Genomic DNA, 21,758 nt, shown 5'->3' on the forward strand with positions numbered 1-21,758 from the left:
CCCCCTCTCTCTCTCAATTATTCGTCCAAGTCTTGAAAGTCCAGTCATCTCATGACTGTCTTCTGTCATGACTGTCTCATGACAAGTCGTGCCTGTTAACCTCACAACAAAAAGACGAGAACTACCGGGTATGTATACGTGACACAACTTCCCCTTCCACTACCCTCAACTGAGTTTCCATCGATTTATAAAAAATGCCCCGAATTAGACGAAAATTGTCCTTTGTTACACTATATAAATCACCAATCCGCTTTCCACTGATGCAATTATTAATTTAATCCGTTAAATATTTACGAAGATATACATATAGCAACGAACTGGCATACACAGTTTTCGCGTTCCCATTATCTTCTAAACGAAAATAGTCAGAATTGAGCCATTAAGTTGGCAGCGCAATTTGAATTTTTATTTTTTACATCCCAGGAATTGCCAACAGTTTCTTAGCATGGAGAATAGAGGGATGGAGGCGAAACCATGGACATATAATTCATAAATTGCGGGTTCACTGTCACTCCTTTGTATTGAAAAAAGCACGTAACGGACAGAGAGTGTTACGTTTGTCGCCGATTTCCTTCTCTGTCGAACGGTGCTGTAGAGGGGGATAGTCGCCATTGCAAGTGATAATTATATGTCTATGGGCCAAACAGATGCTGGTGGGACCCCTGAAATCATGTAAAGCAGCATGTAGCTCACATTGGTTCCGATGGTGGCGGTAGTAGTAACTCTCGTGTTAAAACAAATTATTAGCATTGTGAAATTCATCGTACTGAGAATTCCACTCCCGGTCTGTGCAATAACCTCTGAATGGGAATCCATGAGTGACTATTAGCCTGCTAAGCTAAGAAGCTAATCCAGAATTCACCTACAGACAAATCAAAAAACCATGGCATAATATATGACAAGACTAAAGGAATTTTTTCGGATTTTTTGCGATTATTTCAGACCTAGCCAAAACGATTTAAAATTCTACAAAAATATCTGACCTAGTGGCAATTTGCCACTAAGGAGGTTGGTGAAAAGTCAAATGGCTTTATGGCTTTATGACAGTCCTTCTCCAGGTACCAAGAGCAACCATTTTCGGACATGGAAGATCTGCCTATGCTTATTCACGAGACTACCTGAACTGAAACACTGAAAAATATTTCTCAACCATCAGAATAGTTGATAAATATTATATCCATTTTTTTAAGCGACAAAATTTCTTGTTCACGTTTTTATTTGAGACCACACCCTGAAAAATGACTCATTTAAATTAAATAAAAGTAATTAGTTAAAAAACTTCAATTCGACTCAAGAATATAGTTATTAAAAATTAAAAAACTCATTTACTTGTTTCAACTAAATTAATTAATTTACATAAAATAAATAAAATATTCATTTCAAAAAATCTTTTATCAAATGTAAATGAACTGTTTATTCATTCCAAATACATCGTTTATTGGAATCAAATGAATGGTTTTTTCGTTCGGAATGAACGTTTATTTGGATCAAATAAATCAGGTATGGAATAGGGGGGGGGGAACTGCAGAGAGCAGAATCTTTAAAAAAAATCCGCTTGATGTTTGGGCCTCTGAAAACACAATGAAACCGTTCCAAATAATATACCGAGTAGATTTTCGTCTTTCAAAGATGAATTTCACGATTAAAATGGTCCATTTCACTCCATGGCCTAGTTCACCCCGTTTTCCCCTCTAATTTGTGTATTATTAGTATCAAATAAAGTTTTACTTAATTGGAAGAAACAATTTTATGAAATCAAAGAAACAATCTATTTGAATCGAAAGAATCAGTTTGAACAGAATTCTGTCACAAAAAAAAACAAATGCAGTTATAATTAAGAAAGTATTTATTAACATTGAAGGAAAAAAATTTAACGTAAACAAAACTTTAAATAATAACAAAGTTTTTAAGGAAAAGAAAATTCTTCCTTCTATTTTTATACTCAAAATGCATTGAGCACCCTCGTCAATATATAGCTACGAGTAAAAGTCATTGAATCCCCCAGACAGTGGACACTGAAATACCCCCGCGACTGGTAGGCTTATAAACAATTTTCTCAGAATGGAACTTTTGTGATTGTAACTCGGACATCATTTATGGTGTACAGGCGAATATTACCTGTGGGTCAGGTAAACGTTGAATCTGAAACTAATTTACGCAGCGAAAAGCCAAACATTTTTCCCATTCTCCACTTACGCTGACGGGGCGGTGTCCTCTGCTCATTTAGTTCTTTTAATGAAATACCTTCTGAAGAAATTCTCTCGTAAGCATTGGCAGTCAATCAGAGGAAGACTTCCTAACAGTGGACATCATAGTGATTGCTACTTCATCGTTTCCCATTATTTGAATTGTGAAAAATAAACGAGTGCCAATATGCCTACCACGCGACAAGCAAGAGCGGTTCCTTTGATTGGTAACAGTACACCGGAAATTTGTGGAAATCAGTTGCCTTCCAAAAAACAAGTTTTGGAATGTTATTTCTATTATACCAGACATAGTACCCCAAAACTCACTGCTGCCGAAGCCTCTGGAGATATCTACATGCTGGGCTGAAGCCACAAAGCAGGTGACTAGGAGACTTACAGAAAATGATTGAGAAGCTTCTACGAATTATTTGCTCCAATTCTGAGCCCACTAGAAAATTTCTGCTCTACTAACAAACCTCTGAATCTACAATTATTGTTCAAGGCCCAATTCAAAACGGCCTCCGGAGGCCTTTGCCTGAGTCAATGGCTTCAGCGAATTATCTGTTTCAATTCTGAGCCCACTAGAAAATTTCTGCTCCACTTATACGCCTCTCAATCTGCAAGGGTTATTCAAGGCACAATTCAAAATGGCCTTCGGGGCATTTTGAAATGGGCCTTGAACAATAATTGTAGATTCAGAGGTTTGTAGGTGAAGCAGAAATTTTCTAGCTTGCTCAGAATTGAAGCAGATAATTCGCTGAAGCTATTGTCTCAGGCAAAGGTCCCCAGAGGCCATTTTGAATTGGGCCTTGAAAAATAATTGTAGATTCAGAGGTTTATTAGGGGAGCAGAAATTTTCTAGTAGGCTCAGAATTGAAGCAAATAATTTGCTGATATGATTGACTCAGGTTAAGGCCCCCGGAGGCCATTTTGAATTGGGCCTTGAATAATCGTTGTAGATTCAGAGGTTTATAGGTGAAGCAGAAATTTTCTAGTTGGCTCAGAATTGAAGCACATAATTCGTAGAAGCTTCTCAATCACTTTGTGTGAGTCTCCTCGTCACCTGCTTTGTGGCTTCAGCCCAGTATATAGACATCTGCAGAAGAATCATTATTTCCAATTTACTTTTTTCGCAGAAACTAAGCAGATAAATAGTACTTTTTTTCCACTCACTGACCGCTTCGCGTTAATCTAGCCGCCTAGCTTAACGTCCAATTTTTTAAAATCAATTCTGTTCGGGGAAAAAAATATACAAGATTTTTTTTGGTTTGTGCAGAAGAAAAGCAGGTAAAAAGCAGGCAATGTTGACATAGTCAACGTGTCGATATCGGTACTCTGGCTGCCCAACTTCACGGAGCTTGAAGTATTGTCGTTCATTATCAATACTTCCTGCGCCAACACAGTTTAAAAAATTAAATTGTTTATAAATTTGGATTACATGAAACTGGATAAAGAATCCAGAGGAATTTGGATCGCTCACCGTAGAAAGCAAAAGCAGAACATGAAGAAAACACCATTACTATTCTAGTGCACACGAGAAGGGGGCATTGCGTAAAGACCAGTCATCACTTCAAATTAAGATATTTCCTCCATTCAAGTTTTGTTGTTATCGTCGGAATACGCGTGATACCATCATGTGAATTTTGTTATTTAAAACGCGAAATAATAAAAAATGTTATTCTCGAAACAAAAAGGCAGTTTATGATATATTGAGGGTAATAAAAGGCTTAGTCCCTTTCGAGGGGAGGGCGAGCCAGCGGACTGACCTCCTCCATTTCAGGTATATGGCCTTCATAATGACACTATCTAATCCAAGCACTTGTCACCCTCTGAACATTCCTGAATTTTCTTTTGCATTTTTCTTTGATTGAGTATAAGACAAAATATCCATTGTTTCACGAGACGATGGAGAAATAATTGAATAATCATTTCAAAGAATCCGGAAAGAATTCGACACGTTGTGAGGCATTGAGACATGCCTAAAAACCCCTGTTTTGAGCGATAATCCGGCTTTTTAATTTAATGAAAAATGACCCGAGGACCGTGATGAAACATTTGCTTCATTCGTCAGTCGTTTGGGAACACGTGCTGGAATTTTATAATAATAATGTGAATATCTTCTCAATAAAATGAGCAATATTGATTTGATCCCTCTCCTCACGGTCATAATCCCATAAGATTTTTGAATCGTTTTGGCTAGGTNCTGTTCGGGGAAAAAAATATACAAGATTTTTTTTGGTTTGTGCAGAAGAAAAGCAGGTAAAAAGCAGGCAATGTTGACATAGTCAACGTGTCGATATCGGTACTCTGGCTGCCCAACTTCACGGAGCTTGAAGTATTGTCGTTCATTATCAATACTTCCTGCGCCAACACAGTTTAAAAAATTAAATTGTTTATAAATTTGGATTACATGAAACTGGATAAAGAATCCAGAGGAATTTGGATCGCTCACCGTAGAAAGCAAAAGCAGAACATGAAGAAAACACCATTACTATTCTAGTGCACACGAGAAGGGGGCATTGCGTAAAGACCAGTCATCACTTCAAATTAAGATATTTCCTCCATTCAAGTTTTGTTGTTATCGTCGGAATACGCGTGATACCATCATGTGAATTTTGTTATTTAAAACGCGAAATAATAAAAAATGTTATTCTCGAAACAAAAAGGCAGTTTATGATATATTGAGGGTAATAAAAGGCTTAGTCCCTTTCGAGGGGAGGGCGAGCCAGCGGACTGACCTCCTCCATTTCAGGTATATGGCCTTCATAATGACACTATCTAATCCAAGCACTTGTCACCCTCTGAACATTCCTGAATTTTCTTTTGCATTTTTCTTTGATTGAGTATAAGACAAAATATCCATTGTTTCACGAGACGATGGAGAAATAATTGAATAATCATTTCAAAGAATCCGGAAAGAATTCGACACGTTGTGAGGCATTGAGACATGCCTAAAAACCCCTGTTTTGAGCGATAATCCGGCTTTTTAATTTAATGAAAAATGACCCGAGGACCGTGATGAAACATTTGCTTCATTCGTCAGTCGTTTGGGAACACGTGCTGGAATTTTATAATAATAATGTGAATATCTTCTCAATAAAATGAGCAATATTGATTTGATCCCTCTCCTCACGGTCATAATCCCATAAGATTTTTGAATCGTTTTGGCTAGGTCTAAAAATATCGCAAAAAATCTGAAAAAATTCCTATAGTCTTGTCATATACGCCATCGTTTTTTGATTTGTCTGTAGTGAATTCTGGAATAGCCTCTCAACTTGGCAGGCTAGTGACGATGGTTTGAAAGATAATTTATGAGAGGACTATGTAAATTTCGGTGATGTGTTCAAGAGACATGGAGCGTAAGAGGTTTGTGAGAATACAAAAAAAAGTGAATTTAGTAGCGAAGCGGTAATCCGCCTTAAGTCGATTTTGACTACTGTTCAGTTTTTGACAAATGTCTCAGAATCTGAAAGAGATATAAAAATTTTTGCAGAAAAATCCCTTCCGCAAGCGCTCGGGATTTTTTAACCTGCAAAACTTGGCACGATATTTTGTTTGCAGGGGAGCTTCAGGGAAATACCCGATTAATTTTGAATCTCGAGGGGTATTTGTCTGATTATTTTTCCCAATCGGATTTTGACCAAGCAGAGTGCAGTGGACAACTTCAGGAGGTGAATTGGGAAAGATTTGAACAAATTATTTTAATAGAATCATACGATTTCTATAGACTGTCAAATATAAGGTTCTATCTGAAATGAACCGAAAAAACGAAGAGCTACTGCGAAATATTCAGTAGTAATACCACTAGTGCTTCAAAATTATCGGATATTTTCCGATAGCTCCGTTGCCTAGAATCGGGATTTTAATCCTGCAAAATTTGACACACTCGTTCCTAGGCAGGGAAGTTTGAGGGAAATATCCGATTAATTTTGAAGTACGAGTGGTATTTGACGGATTATTTTTCCACTCGGATTCCGGCAAGCAGAGTGCAGTGAGCAGCATCCGGATACATTTACCCAGCCATACATTTACAACCCACTTTTTTGTTCATCTGTGACACACAATATTAAACGTGAAATGCGTTGAAAGATGAGAAACATTTGAAACGCTACTAGTGAATTTCCGTCGGAAATTTTTTCGAAATTTCCGAAATAAAATTGTTCGGCAGCCTCAAATACTGATTGGCTGAAATCCCAGTGAAAAAAATAATCAGGTCCATACGAGTGTTTAAAAAAAAAAATTGTTCAGAAAATTCTCAGGACCAACGTACTTGGCGCGTTTTGTGAAACAAACATTAACGAGAGTTGTCGCTTTATGTTGACACCATGGTCGAATGAACCTTCTCCATGCTTTTATGTTGCGAATGCCCATAATTACCTGGCGATCACTACCTTAATTGATTTAATTTCTATTCATGAAAATGAAAATATTTCAAAATGGAAAAGTATAAGCTTAAGGCATCAATCACACAATTGACTATCTAAAGATTTGAACACCTAGCAAGGTGTAGTATGCTTTAAAGCATTTTTTGAGTCCCAAAATGGATATTAAATCTCAAGCAATAGACTTCCAAATAAGAATCCGCATTAAGATAAAAAACCACGTCAAGTACGTTGCTCCTGAGAATTTTCTGAACAATTTTTTTTTAAGAAACACTCGTATTGACACTCTTTTTCATTGACTTTGTGTGAATAACCACACTTTTTATGGTCGTACCCACTCCGCAACTCACAGGAATAGACAATATCGAGTCGGCATTGATGAATTCAAACTTATAAAATTTGCAACATTTCAAGCCGACTGCAGAAAAAAGCTGAAATTGTTTCTAGATGTTATGAAAAGTTCTGTAGTTTTTCAAAATGACCAGTTCAACTTCATGAAATTGGCGCTCTTCCTTATTTCTGCACTTTTTTCAATTCCCCAGAAACAACTATACACAAATAAGTACTCGGACATTTTTCCACAACAACGCATTGAAATGGTTACCCGGCATTTTTTCAATTTTATTTTTTTTTTGAGGAACACTACAATTTTTTTTGAAAATATATAATGCTTACAAAGGCCCACTTGGCCGATTTTTTCAAAAAAATTTTTTTTTTGTTTTTGTTTTTGGGGGATCTATTTTCCCTTGATAAATTCACACTCAATTTCAATGTTTCCATTTTTATTTTGTGTTCCCGTTTCGAGAAGTAAGGATAATTGGTGTCTTCAAATGGCATATAATATTCGGAGTCTTCAATATTTTCTCAATTCTTTCTTCTTTATTTTTGCTCGTGTCCGGGTACGCCGAAGGGGTACATCGCTTATATTCGACATGTAAACAATCTCTTATTTCGAAGATCGAGGGGGGTTAGGTTGAACCGTCAAATGTGTTGGTTGCGGAGTTTTTCGCTCTTCCTTTTTTGGTCTTATTTTAACGCTCGTGACTGTTTTTCTTTTCTGAGAAGAGTATTACCCCTTCTACCTTCAAGCTTCGTCCCCCAGCACTATCTTCCACCTCACCAGTACCACTACTAGGCTCCACTCCAAGACCACCAGCTAGATTTGGCAGGCTGCCCACGGGTTTGACGCTAGCCAAGGACCCTAAACCTCCCCGCTCAATTCTGGATGTTTTTTCTAATATCAGTGACAAAGCGAACAGAAAGCGATCATCCAGTGTTGAGAACTCACCAAATGACTCAGATCCGTCGCCTAAGAGGCTGACATTTGAACCTCATCACGATCTAACCAGCCCCTCACGATCCACTACACCAGATTCAGACCTCTCTGGAGTGACCTCGCCAATGGACCTTAACCAGACAGCGTTTCAATTTGACGGTGCTCCGATCATGCCCCAATCTAGTGACTCAATGTTGGCGTTGATGGCCAAAATGGATCAAAAGATGGACACAATGATGGAACAGGCCTCCCATGACCAGGAAGAGCTCAGGGCGTGGCGTAACTCTGTTGACCATGAGATAGCTGAAATAAAAAATCAGCAATTTGCCTATGGCAACAGGCTCACAGCCTTGGAGTCTGCTAGACAGACAAAACCCTCTGCTGAGATTGAAGCCAGGCTGAACAAAGTGAAGGAGATAGTCAAGCTCTCAACACCTAGCCTCAGTGGCACTAATCCTATCGCCAAGGTGCTCCAAAAGATTGAGGCTCAAGAAAAGCTTTTAAAGAAAAACAACATAATAATACGTGGGCTGAATCTTCAGAATCACCAAGATGCTGGTCTTGTCACAGAGGTGTCTTCATATCTTCAGAGCAATGTTGACTTCAAGAGCAAAGTTGTCGAAGCCAGGTCTATCGGAAAGTCGCGTGAGATGATTGTAGCTCAACTGGACTCCTGGGAGTCTAAAATCCAGCTATTCAAGAACAAAAAGGAGGCTGGTCTGAAGGACGTATACATCCAGCACAATCTTACTGAGGCAGAGAGAGAGGCTGAATTTCATCTCAGGGAGTTGGCCAGAGGGGAAAAGGCCAAGGGAAACACGATTAAACATGGCTTTATGAACCTAGCTGTCAACGGTGCCTGGTTCTACTAGGACCAGGCCAATAACAAGGTCAGTGCCCTCTCCTCTCGTAAAATCCCCCCCTCCCGCCAGTTTCTTGGTGGTTCATCGTCTACTCGTAATTTTTCTTCTCATCCAAAAAACTAGAAAACTTGAGGCTGACTTTCTGGAACTCCTTTGGCTACTGCAACATCGGCAACTATCAACCAGACTACCTCCCTGACATCCTTGGAGTGTCGGAAACGTGGCTCGTAAAACAAGGATTTTCCATACCTGGACTGTTTAAAACATATTAGTCGATATGGTCAAATGCCATCAAAATCCCAACCAACCCGGGTAGAGGCAGCGGTAGACTGGTGCTTCTAATCAGAAATGAGTTCCAGGTAAATGTCATTGACATCACCAGGTGGTGGATTTTCGCGAGAGTTGTCACGGTTTCCATGACCCTTTATGTGGGGTTGTTATACATCACGCATGATATTGGTGGCCATCTCCATCCAGTGCTTCGCCCCCTCCAACTAGTACTCAACAAGATTGCCCAAAGCAGGGTGGATGAGCCAATTATACTGGGAGGAGATTTTAATTCGAATATTGGAACAGGCGTCATACACCCAGATGAACTCTTTGAGGGGTCTGTCCTCTCACCAACGAGATCCCTCTCTCAGCCGGTGGTTGAGGATACCAGAGGAGCTGAGCTTGGTGAGTTCATGAGTGACAATGGCTTTATTTTACTCAACGGACGCTCTCCCGGTGATTCCCTAGCCGAAATAACATTCTTGAAGAACAACCGTACCAGTTCAATTGCCTATATATTCCTGGACGCCATGAATCTGGACCTGATCCATGACTTTTTCGTCGACCTGGCTATTGCACCCTCTGATCATTTCCCTACGACCTTGGACCTCTTCAGCTCCCCTGTTCGCCCCAACACGACTCGCCCCCGCACAAAACCAGTCACATCGAGACTTCAATGGAAATGTGACCTCTCCAAACAGTACTGGGGCTTGATGGAGATGTCAAGAAGAATTTCAATGGACTTTTGCCTGTCTGTAAGCGTACAGCTTACTAACTTAACCGCAGTCATTGAGGAAACTTGTGTTCACTTGGGTATGACCTCCAAAATGAGCTCATCAATAAAACATCGAGTAACTCACCGTTAGTATGATGCGGACTGTAGGGGAGCGAAAAAGTCTGCTAAAGGGGCCCTCTCAGTTTGTCAAACTCAGGGTTTTCTACCTCCCTATGCGGAGAAATTCGACCAGTCCAAAAGAGAATACTTCAGAATATTGGAACGGAAGAAAGCTGACCACTTTCAGGCTCTATGCGCGAAAATTGCAAACGCTGCCTCTCCAACCGAATTCTGGTCCGCCATAAAGTCCTTGAGACTTAGATCTGCCTCTCCTTCACTGAGTGTCGAGGTTTGGGAAGCCTTTTATCGGATAGTTTACCCTCCACGCGTTGTTGATGACTCGTCGTATTTTGGAAACTTTGGTGAACTACTAGACTCCCCCTTTGACCTCGAGGAATTGAACAATTCTTGCCTCCACCAAATCTGGGAAGTCTCCGGGTGTTGACGGAATCTCTGCGGAGTTCTTCAAAAACCTGCCTGGCAACTGAAAGCTGTACCTTGTTACCTTCTTTAATAAGATCCTGGAAAGGGAAGTGGTACCAGAGGAATGGCACAAAATACTCATGACCATGATACATAAGAAAGGTAACAAATCCAGCCCTGAGAACTACAGAGGTATTGCTTTGGTTAATGTTCTGGCAAAGATCTTCACCAAGCTGTTATGCATGACACTCGAGAAACGGCCTGAATCGCGCCGGATCCTACCGGAGTGTCAAGCTGGGTTCAGAAGAGGCAGATCCTGCCTAGATAACATCTTCGTGGCCCTTTCAACAGTTCATCTCCAGCTCCGACTCCCTCAGCGAAAGGTGTACGGGCTTTTTGTCGTGCTTTCGATTCCATCAATCATGGTGCCCTCTGGTCCTGGCTGCACCATATTGGAGTGAGTAGCAAAATTATCTACATCGTCAAATTCCTCTATGAGCATGCCAGCTTGCAAGTGAGGTCAGAGGGGAAGCTTTCGGCTGAGACAGAGATCACAGAAGGTGTCCGTCAGGGTGAAAGCTTGAGGCCACTCCTCTTTATACTGTTCATCAATGACATTGATCTATATCTCAGAGGGAAAGGCCATTATGACCCCTCGATCGACTCGAATAATGATCTGTTGACTCTTCTCTTTGCTGACGACCTGTTGATACTCACTGGGAGCCAGATCCACCTACATCACATCCTTCATGACCTCGAGGATTATTCCAACAGCAAGTATCTTAAAGTGAATGTATCAAAGACCAAGACCAATGTGGTGTTCAGGAGGGCTGGACTGATATCACGGATACAGGGTTTTCCCCTTGAAAGAGCGGGTGAGTCGGTGGAAACTGTATCCTCTTATACTTATCTAGGGATACCGTTTTCTACCGCTGCCCTTGGATGGCTTCCAGCTAAATCAGCAATTAAAAAGGCCAAAGTTGCGGTTGGCTCAGTACTTGGACTTCTCTCACGTGCCACCTCTGACTCTTGGTATGCTACTTTGAACCTCTTTGATAGCATTGTTGTTTCCACGCTACTCTACGCTGCTCCTGCTTGGGCCCTCCAATACATCGAGGACATTGAACTCATCCAGTCGAATTTTTACAAGAGACTGTTGCTACTCCCCAGTAACACTCCCAGCTATGTTCTCAGGCGTGAGGTGGGTTCCACAAGACTTGGGTATCTGGTGGTTAAACTGATCCTGAGGTGGTACATCAAGGTGCTCAAGATGGAGGACCATAGGCTCCCTAAAGTGTGTCTGTGTCGCCTCATGGATCTGGCTGTTCCTGTCCTGAGCCAGGGTGCGCTTGGTGATGTCCAGAGGCATACTATAAACTACAACCCAGTCCTGCAGCTAGCCAGAGTCCTCACAGCAACCAACATCGATTTCAACTGCACTAGCAAAGACTTCGTGTATTGGGAATCTGAGGAAGTGCGTGTTCTCCTCTCCCTCAAGGAGTTCTACCTAGATGCTGACATAGCAGCTTGCAACGCGTCCAGTTTTTGCCAGATGAATCTCCCCTGTACCAGGCAACTTGAACCTGCTGCAGCCTCATTCTGAACAGGGTCTTCTTCAAACTGGACCCCTCTAGGGCCTGTCCCTCCTGTCTAGGCAACGCTAATGAAACCATCCGGCATTTCGTGCTCGATTGTCCTGCCTACAGTGGGTACAGAATGGTCATTCTCCTGAAGTACTTTGGCAACTCTTCTGGTCTCCAAGGAGAGCCTGACAAGCTTCTTGCTCTGCTGTTGAATCTTGATACAGTTGCTGCCAAAAAACTGTTTTTTTACACCAAATGTGCCCTGAGGATTAGGGCTGTTACAATTAACAGCGTCGTTGTGTCTTCGGCGGTCCATTCACGTGTGATCAACCCCCGCATCCAGAACGTCAACCTCATTAGGAACTATTTCAAGCCTCTACAATGATTATTATGTTGACCTGTTTTTTCATTTTTGTTTCATTTTGACTTTACCTAGTTTACTGTGACTTTGATTATTTGATGTTATTTTCTTTGATGCTCTGTCCTGCAAAAAGGTCTCTTATATATTTTCTCTTACGGATTTTCCACGCTATGATTCTTTATTGTTACATTACTGTCTGACCCAATCGCACCTGTCCATTGCCATTGTAATTTATTTGTCAACCTATCCCCCCCCCCGCATTTTTTAACCTTGGTCACTTAATTAATTCGGACAGAGCTTTCTTTTTTTTGGCGTTTAAATAAATAGATTTTTTGTATTGCTGCAGCTATTGCTGTTACAAGGTTGTACCTTTAGAAACAGAATGAATAAATAAAAATTTCGAAGGTCGTGTTCGTATCCGCTCGTTGGTCGCCAATAAAATGACACACGTATATAATGAAGGGCGAAATAGTAACGGGCAAATCAAATGATTATCCACACCAAAAACGTGCATTTTGAATTGAGTAATACAATTTTTCTTCCGATCCAAACATTACCTATACGTTATATTCTTCGAACTTCCTTCATTTCCTGATTAGTTCCGTATAGACAATGTACAGCGACTATAATATTTATTCTTATAAAAGCAAATTCATGGAACCGACCATGTATTATTAGCTCGATCAATTTCACTGACTATCACGCGTCCATTGATTTTCCAGATATGCATTCAATAACAGAGTGATCGACATTCAACAGATTAATCGCCCTCACGACTCTGTACAATTATCCAGCTTTTAATTCTGATGAACCGCTCGATTGGATGTCTTCGTAGATTGACTTCTACCTCAGGTTCAATGTCGACGATGCAATCGATGTACGCCGATAATAAAAAAAATTAGACACTCATCTTTGTGATGAGACACAACATCCAAAACACTCGTGGGCTTTTCTATCCGTCGGTGAGCTCTGTCGACAATCGTCAATTTGTAGCACACGCCATCAGGGTGGCCACAGTCTTTTCGCTGTCGATGAGTGTCCTTCGTCAGAGACCACGAATTCGAGTTAATCAAACTCCGTCCGCAGTGTGCTCGGTTCCGTTGTTCCAACAAGAAGAAAGCTCAGTGATGTCTCTTGATATCAGCTAAGCTCCTTTTCCCCTTCCCTTTCCCAAATTTTGGATTCACCTGAGATACCATAACGTGGTGCCCTCATATAAAATTACGCCGTGAGAGAGATTAATGCGGTGTATTTAAATACGCAAAACTCCCATACTCTACAAATTCAATCACATATGGAAGAAGTGTAAAGTTGGTTGGGAGAAGAGTAGATAAATAATGGCGGTTCTGGGTCTACGTATTAGGGGAGACCTGGTCGTTGGGGCCCAGTAGGGGGACGGATGAAAGTGGGTGGGTGGGTGATTAATTCGCGGATCCACGGCTTTAATTCACGGGTTAATTAATTCTATTCACGGTTTGAGTAGCGGGTCAATTAATTTGATTCGCGGTTGTTTTTCGGTCAAATGGGGCTTTACCGACGTCGGTAGCCGAAGCGGCTAGGTGCGAGCCTAGTGTGCGAAAGGTTGTGAGTTCGATTCCCCGTGGAACCGAGTTTTCCAATCGGAGGCTCCGGCGAGGGAGAGGTCGCTAATATAGTGACCGCCTGTACCGGCATGGGTTTTCTGTGGTTTCCCATGCTACTCCATGTTCTATAGGAGTGCGAATGCGGTGCAGTGTAGAATCCACAGCCGCATGCATAGGGTTGGATAGGGCCGATTAGCCAATCAGAGGGCAGAAAGGGCCGGAATATAAAAAAAAATGGGGCTCTATTGGCGACTTGTCAATCCATCCCCCATGAGAGAATGGGTGAAAGGGTTGATTACTTCGCAGATTGCGGTTTGATTCGCGGGTTAATCAGGTTTATCCACGGTGTTGGGCCAAAGGATCCGCCATGAGAGAGCCGGGTGGGTAAAAGGGTTGATTAATCCGCGGTTGATTGTGTAATTCGCGGTCAGATCCGCGAGGTTGCGGTTCGATTCGCGGGTTAAGCAATTAGTTTGCGGTTCTGGCGCAACGTTTTAGCGGAGACCCGGCCAAAGGGCCCCCGCGAGGGCGCTGAGTAGGTGGCAGGGTTAATCAATACACGCTAATTAATTAATTATTGATTGAGTTCATTATTGATTGCTTAATTGTCTCATTAATTAAGTAATTATCAATTCATTAGTAGGTTCTGGCCCATCGGTCTAGTGGAGATCTGGCCAGAGGGCGACTGAGTGGGTGGAAGAGTTGAATGATTCGCGAGTCGCGGTTTGATTCGCGGGTTAATGAATTTAATTGGTGGTTTTCTCTGTCGGATGAGACTCTCTATCAGTGACCTGGTCAATCCTCTGCCGCGAGGGGTGAGTGAAAAGGTTGATTAATTCGCGGGTCGCGGTTTGATTCGCGGATTAATCAATTTATCCATGGTGTTTGGCCTAAGGACCCCCACGAGAGGGCCGGGTGGCTGAAAGGGGTAATTAATCCGCGCTTGATTACGTAATTCGCAGGGTCATCCGCAAAGTCGCGGTTTGATTCGCGGGTTAAACAATTAATTTGCGGTTTCGGACTGCATGGGTCTCTATCGATGATCTGATTAATCTATCCCATATGGGTGGGTAGGAGGAAGAGTGAATTGATTCGCAGTTCACGGTGTAATTACCGCTTTTGATTGAACAGATTAATTCATGACCTATCAGACTTCCCACCTCTTGCGATGGTCCTAGATGTGTCACATCTGGTGACCACATGACGTTTTTCAAACATGCTCGAACTTGCGATTTTCGGTATCTTGGTCTTGACCTTCTTCATGGAAAACCGTTATTTGTAATGGTGTATCATTGTTTATTTAAGAAATTGATGGCTGCAGACGTAGGGTATTTATGTATATATTGAGATTTCCTGTATTTTGTTGTTTACCACTTCATGGAAAAACCAATCTTTATCCTTGAAATCCCCAACAATTCGAAGACTTGCTGAACGAAATTAGGAGAGGCTCACCAAAGTTGGAGTACTTGCGTGGTGAATACAACAACATCAAATTCCACGCACATGATAACGGAGATGACAGTAGAGTTTAAATTACAAATAAATTGAAAAATAATTTCATTTTTTACTTTTTCATTGATGATTTTTTTCTTTATAAAATAATCTGGTGCGAGACTGATAACGATGGAAAACCGTGGGAAGATATTCGAGCGCAACCTTTTGTTTTCTTAGACTTTCGTGGCTATCGCTGTCCACCTGGAAACACATGGGTACTCACAATCCGAAGAACATGATGTTTGACAAACTGGAGTAGTTTTCAGGCCCTTTGATGTCTTATCGCACCGCAAAGATCAAATGGTACCCAGGACATTTTTCAGATATTTTTTTTCCCCACGAAAAAACAATGTTGCTATTTTATTCATAATTTTCCATGAGTCACATGATTCTTTTTCAACCAATCACGTGACATTTTCCAGAGGTTGCGAGTGTAGGCACACTTATATGTGCATTTACATCAACAAATTTCACCTTGGTTTTCCGCTAGTACTTTAGTGCCGTTATCGTGAACAACATGGTTCCTAAAGCGTGTAAAAGATTTTTGAGGTCATTGGAGGATGCGTATGAAATAGTGAAAACGAATGGAGACCCAGGGAAATTCAACAATGGCTTAATCACATCACAGGACATTCGAAAGCAATTAATGCATTATTGAAGAGGAGTGCGAGTCATAGTGAGAAAAGGCATTCAACTTACAAGTTAGGACGACTGAAAGGGTTCTACGCAAGATTCAGAAACTTGGAAGTGATAGGAGGAGACTTGAGGGGTAATTTAACTGATAGAGTCCGATGGGAGGACTTACAATGTAGTATTATCATGTAAATATGAAATTAGTAAAGAGCAACCTTTCATTGAAGAGAAATATTTTAACACAAAAAATGAAATAATCCTTGATTCAACTGATATTGGACAGTGGTTTGAAGAACACATTAGAGAAAAACGTCTTATGAAAGCAGATGAGTTCCAGGAAAAAGACTCCGGCTGGGGATTAGTTGACGTAATTAATTTGGAAGTGAACATGAATAAATATAATCCATTGCGGGGATGATCTAGCTTCGTTGAACTACCTGAATGGATTTAAAAAAGACATGCAATTGTGAACGTTCAGAATAAAGACGATACCTATTACTTTTTATGGTCTATCATGGCCGCTCGTTGCAACGTTCGAGATAAGCAACGAACAAACTCATATCCCTCTTTCACCACTATCATGAAAAGCTTTGGTAATTGCAAATACCCCATGGCATTAAAAGACATTCCCAAGTTCGAGAAAATGAACGAATTGTCGATTAATGTATATGGAATTGATAATGAAGAAGAATCAGAGAAGAAATGGACTGTGCCACTCTATTTGAGCAAAAATCCTCCAAACACCCCGCAAGAGGAAGGAAGAACGATTCATCTTCTAATGATTGAAAAAGAAAACATCCTCAATGATGACCAAGAAAGAATTTATCACTACACATGGATCTCGAATTTATCTCGTTTCCTTGGTGCACAAATTTCAAAAGCTCAACATAAAACAATCATATGTGACAGGTGTTTGTGTCACTTTTTGAAGAAACCGCCCTACACTAATCATAGGCTCGATTGTGTATCAATCAACAAGTGTCGAATGATTTTTCCCCATAGTGCTGAAAAAATTTTGAAATTTCAAAATTTCAAAAACCAACTGAATGTTCCCTATGTTGTGTATGCTGATACTGAGTGTGTATTGGAAAAAGTACCCTCTTCCAATGATCAAAACACTAAAATATACCAAAACCATGTGCCTTTCAGTGTTGCATTTCATGTGAAATGTAGCTATGATGACTCAAAATCGGAACTTTATATTTATCGTGGGAAAGACTGCATACAGTGGGTTATTGAGCAGTTACGTCTTTGAGCCATAACAGTTGATGCTGAATTACAGAAAAATGAGCCCATGAGCATGACTTTTGAAATGGAGCGAGCATTTAATTCAGCTAAAAATTCTTATGTTTGTGGCAGAGCATTCACCGAAAAAGCAGTGAAACATCGGGATCATTGCCACTTCACAGGCAAATCTCGTAGTGCTGCTCATCATCATGCTGGAATCCTGTGTAATCCCAGTAGTTTTTCACAATTTGTCAGGTTATGACTCACATTTTTTTATTAAATCACTTGCGAAACAATTCCAAGGCTCAGTGACATTACTCCCAATTAATAAAGAGAAATACATTCCCTTTACAAAATCGGTCAAATCGACAAGATTCCACTTGAAATTCATTGACTCATTCTGTTTTATGGCAAACAGTATTGATAAACTTTCGTCATATTTAGAGGATGAAAAAAAGAGAATCACAGCCAGTCATTACCCCCAAAAATGACGATTCGAACTCGTTACACATAAAGGAGTTTTCCCATATGAATACTTAGATACATGGGAGAAATTAAGTGAACGCCAATTGCCTCGGAAAGAAGACTTTATTCTCGATTGAATGATGAGAATATATCAGATAAAGCTTACAATCATGCATGTGATGTATGGCGAAATTTCGACATCAAGACAGTCGGTGAATACGCGGATTTATATCTGAAAACTGTCTGACTGAAAACTGTGAAAAATGTCTTGTTGCTAGTTGATATTTTCGAGAATTTTCGATGGAGTTGTTTTGCCTCATATAGCTTGGATCCCCTTCATTATGATACAGCCCCAGGGTTGGCGTTTGATGCAATGTTAAAAATCACTGGAGTTCAATTGGAATTATTTCAAGACCCTGAGATGTTCCTTTTCATCGAGAAAGGCATTAAAGGGAGACTATCGGAGTGTTCAAATCGATATGGAAGGGCAAATAACCACGACATGGGAGCTGATGATTATATCCCTCAAGAAGAAAAATCGGATTTGATGCATCTGGATGTAAATAACTTATATGGAACAGCAATGCGTCATCATTTGCCCAATGGGAACTTCTGTTGGATGGAAGATTGGTCATTCCTCAACGTCTTGCAGATTCCAGATGACTCAGAGACTGGATACTTTTGGATGTTGATTTGGAGTACCCACAGGAATTGCATGAAGAGCATAAAGATTTACCATTGGGCCCAGAGCATATAATCCTCCCAAACGGTCAATCAAAGCTACAAAAATTATTGACGACGTTTAACTCAAAAAAAAATTACGTCATTCATTATACAAATTTAAAGCGATATTGTAGTTTGAGCTTGAAAATTACTAGGATTCATAGAATCTTGAATTTCTCTCAGAGCTTATGGTTAAAAAAATATATTGATTTAAATATCAATTTCCAAAAAAAATTCCCAGAATGACTTTGAAATTTTTTTTTATGAATTAATGAATGATGCGGTTTTTGGAAAAACAATGGAGAACGTTAGAAAACTTTTACTATAATTATGTAAAAAATACATTTAAGGATAGAGCAAAACTATTGTACACAGACACTGATAGTCTTATTTATCATTTTAAAGTGGAGGATATTTATGAAATTATGAAAAATCATATCGATAAATTGGACACTTTGTATTATCCAATAAATAATGTATATAATACACCTCTAAACAATAAGAAGACATTAGGTTTAATAAAAGAGGTGAATCATGGTAAAGTCATGACTGAGTTCGCAGGCCTTCGAGCGAAAATGTACAGCTTTAAAATAACTGGTGAAGATCGGGAAAAATCGGGGGCCAAAGGAGTGAAAAAATCAACGTTGAAGCGTATCACATTTGACGACTACAAAGCCTGCTTGGATCAGCATAAAAATGTTCGGATGTCGCAAAATATGATTAGATCCCTCAAACATGATGCGTACACAATTAATCAAACGAAACTAGCTCTGAGTTGGCACGATGATAAGTGCATTCTCCTTCCAAATACGACAGATACTTTGCCTTATAGATTTAAAAACAAAGATATTGTAAATAAGTTGTAAAGGAAAAAATAAAAATAAAAAAAGTTTTTTTTCGAAAAAAATATTTCCTTATTCAATAAAATTCCTCATGCACGTGTCTCCTTAATCTACCCAACGATTACACTATCGGTTCCATCTTCTTTTGTTACTAGAAAAAATAATAATGCAATAAGCCAAATAACGAATATTACTAGTGCTGTTGCTAAAACTAATATAGTAACGGATGATTGCTCATCCTTTTTACACTCAAAACATAAAATACTACATTAGAGTACAAGGGCACAAATTTCACCTCGCCTTCGGCTCGGCCTGTAAACTTCACATTCGTTGAAAACGAAGTTTATGCCCCAGTGGTCTACAGTATTTTATGCCACATCGTGCAGAAGTCGAGTTTGAAGCACGCTGCGCGAAGCGCAGCGTGCGATAAACTCGACTTGGTGCACGGCGTGCCATAAACTCATTTAGTTGTACATAATATTGTCGGAGAAATTCAACGTATTTTTGCACCATCTGTGTAACATTGAGATTTGTAGCAGATATTCATTGCATCCCTCCATTCGCCTCCACATGAAAAATTAACCTCCTCTCTCTCGGGCTCTGAGTAAAGCCAGTCCTTTTCAGTTTGCTTCCAATATGACGCAAAGGTAGAACTCAGTTTAATACTACAATTAGCAAGAGGTGAAAGTTGTCGACCAGTCATAAAAATTGCAGCCTCACAAATTGGTTGAGACGTAGCATCATAGAATAGGTACTTCGGTTTACAAATATACTCATGACCATCTGTGGTTAGGCATTCGGCAATATCCTCGAAGCGTGTCAGGGTAGAATGACGTTGGGTAAGCAACAGGTAGTGCCGTCGAGGTTGAATGTACGCTGACCTTTGACTGCAGCCAAACACATGTGCTTCATATATGGATACATTTTGTACAATTCCTATGTCTTTGAGTTTAACAGTAGGATTTTTAATATTACATCTAATTTCCCATCATCAAATCCAATCTTTAGCTTCAATTTTTCTAGTAAATCATTAGAACGTGGTTGTTCAATCGAAAGAGGGAGAACCAATGACTGATCCTGTCTCATTGAAATGAAATTATTGACAGCACCTTCCAGTTTTGTATAAGTGAATAATTCAAAATGAATAACTTCTGCGTTTGCAGAATGTATGAAATCAATTATCGTTTCCAGAGAATACACGTACTTATCCAGCTCGTCTTCCAGACGTTTCGCCCAATATCGGATGCTGTTCAGCATTTGATGATGAAGCAATGATGGGAATTTGCCCTGTTTTTGTGACTCTCTAATGAATTTGACTGCCTTCAAAAAATCTGCAACACAGGTTTCATTTTTATTTGTCAATTGATCGAGCTGATCATGTAGGTGATGTAACCCTATTTGAGCCATATAAGTGTGACAATCATTGATCGTTCGATTCCATATTTCCTCATAGTTGAGTTAGATTTCATTCAATGATCTGAAAAGAGTTTCTGAGATAATTCCAACATATCCAGACGTAGACGTTTACTTTCCTCAAACACTGATTGATTCATGAAAAATACTAATTGGTTCATGTATTTTTCTTCTTTCTGAACCCACCGTAACTGATTTTCATCACCAAGTACTGTCACGCATGTAATAGCCTCCGCATAATAGGTACAAGTACTAGGCAGAACCGCGCGCCACCGCGCGCGATTTTGTTAGTACTACTTTTTTAAATATTTTTATGAAAATCACTTTTGCGATGAATACAAATTTTGTTAATTATTACTGAATAGTTAAATTGATGTATCAATATTATCACTATAGATAAGATATTCCCCGGCAGCTGAAACCGTCGTACTGCCTGGCGGAAGGATATTGAATATTTACCACATTACCATATACTTACTCTTATATTGATAAATTAATTTATTATATTTATCATAATATATAACAAATTAATATAATATTTGAATTGTGTATAAGCTAATGTCACCGAAAGAATTTCATACGATTTCGTATTATTGAGTTTTTTAATGACTGTAAGACGACATAAAAAATATGGGAGTCTTAATAAGATAGATATTTATGCATACAATTCGGAATATACGTAATTTTTGATGACTTTATTTTCTCGTTGATCACCCAAAAAAATTATCAACGAATCCCATGATGGCACTCGTGAAAATGCTACGTACAATTGACCATGCTTGAAGACATCTTTACGAAGATCGATTCCGATTTGGTTGCATGTTTGTCCTTGACTTTTATTTATCGTCATTGCAAACGCCAGTTTTATAGGAAAGTGTCTTCGCTAAAAAGTAAAAGGATAAATATCCTCACAGAAAAGTGTGATGCGGTGTATGAATACAAAATCCTCTACTTTATCACCCGTGAGAATTCGACACCGCAAAAGATTATTAGCGAGTTCTAGGATCTGTAATCGTGTTCCATTGCATAAACCTTCATTCACGCTGAGATTTCGAATAAGCATAACAATACAGTTATTGCGTAATCGTAATTCATGTGGTGGAAGATTAGGTGGATTCAACGTATTCAAGTATTCTGGCAATATTGCATCTGCAATGTCTCCATTATCACAATTATCAATACTATTTATGCTCGTATAA

General features: G+C 39.8%; 1 protein-coding gene across 1 annotated transcript; it reads left to right on the forward strand.

The window, feature by feature from the left end:
- Positions 1 to 9,055: 9,055 nt before the first annotated feature.
- LOC107046834 lies at positions 9,056 to 11,838 on the forward strand. The gene is made up of 2 exons (XM_015269552.1): positions 9,056 to 9,066; positions 10,587 to 11,838. The coding sequence occupies exons 1-2, from the start codon at positions 9,056 to 9,058 to the stop codon at positions 11,836 to 11,838; spliced, it is 1,263 nt and encodes a 420-aa protein (XP_015125038.1).
- The last annotated feature ends 9,920 nt before the right edge of the window (positions 11,839 to 21,758 follow it).

Source organism: Diachasma alloeum, unplaced genomic scaffold (assembly GCF_001412515.2).
Source record: "Diachasma alloeum isolate Michigan unplaced genomic scaffold, Dall2.0 Dall_scaffold_02271, whole genome shotgun sequence".
Lineage (NCBI taxonomy): Eukaryota > Metazoa > Arthropoda > Insecta > Hymenoptera > Braconidae > Diachasma > Diachasma alloeum.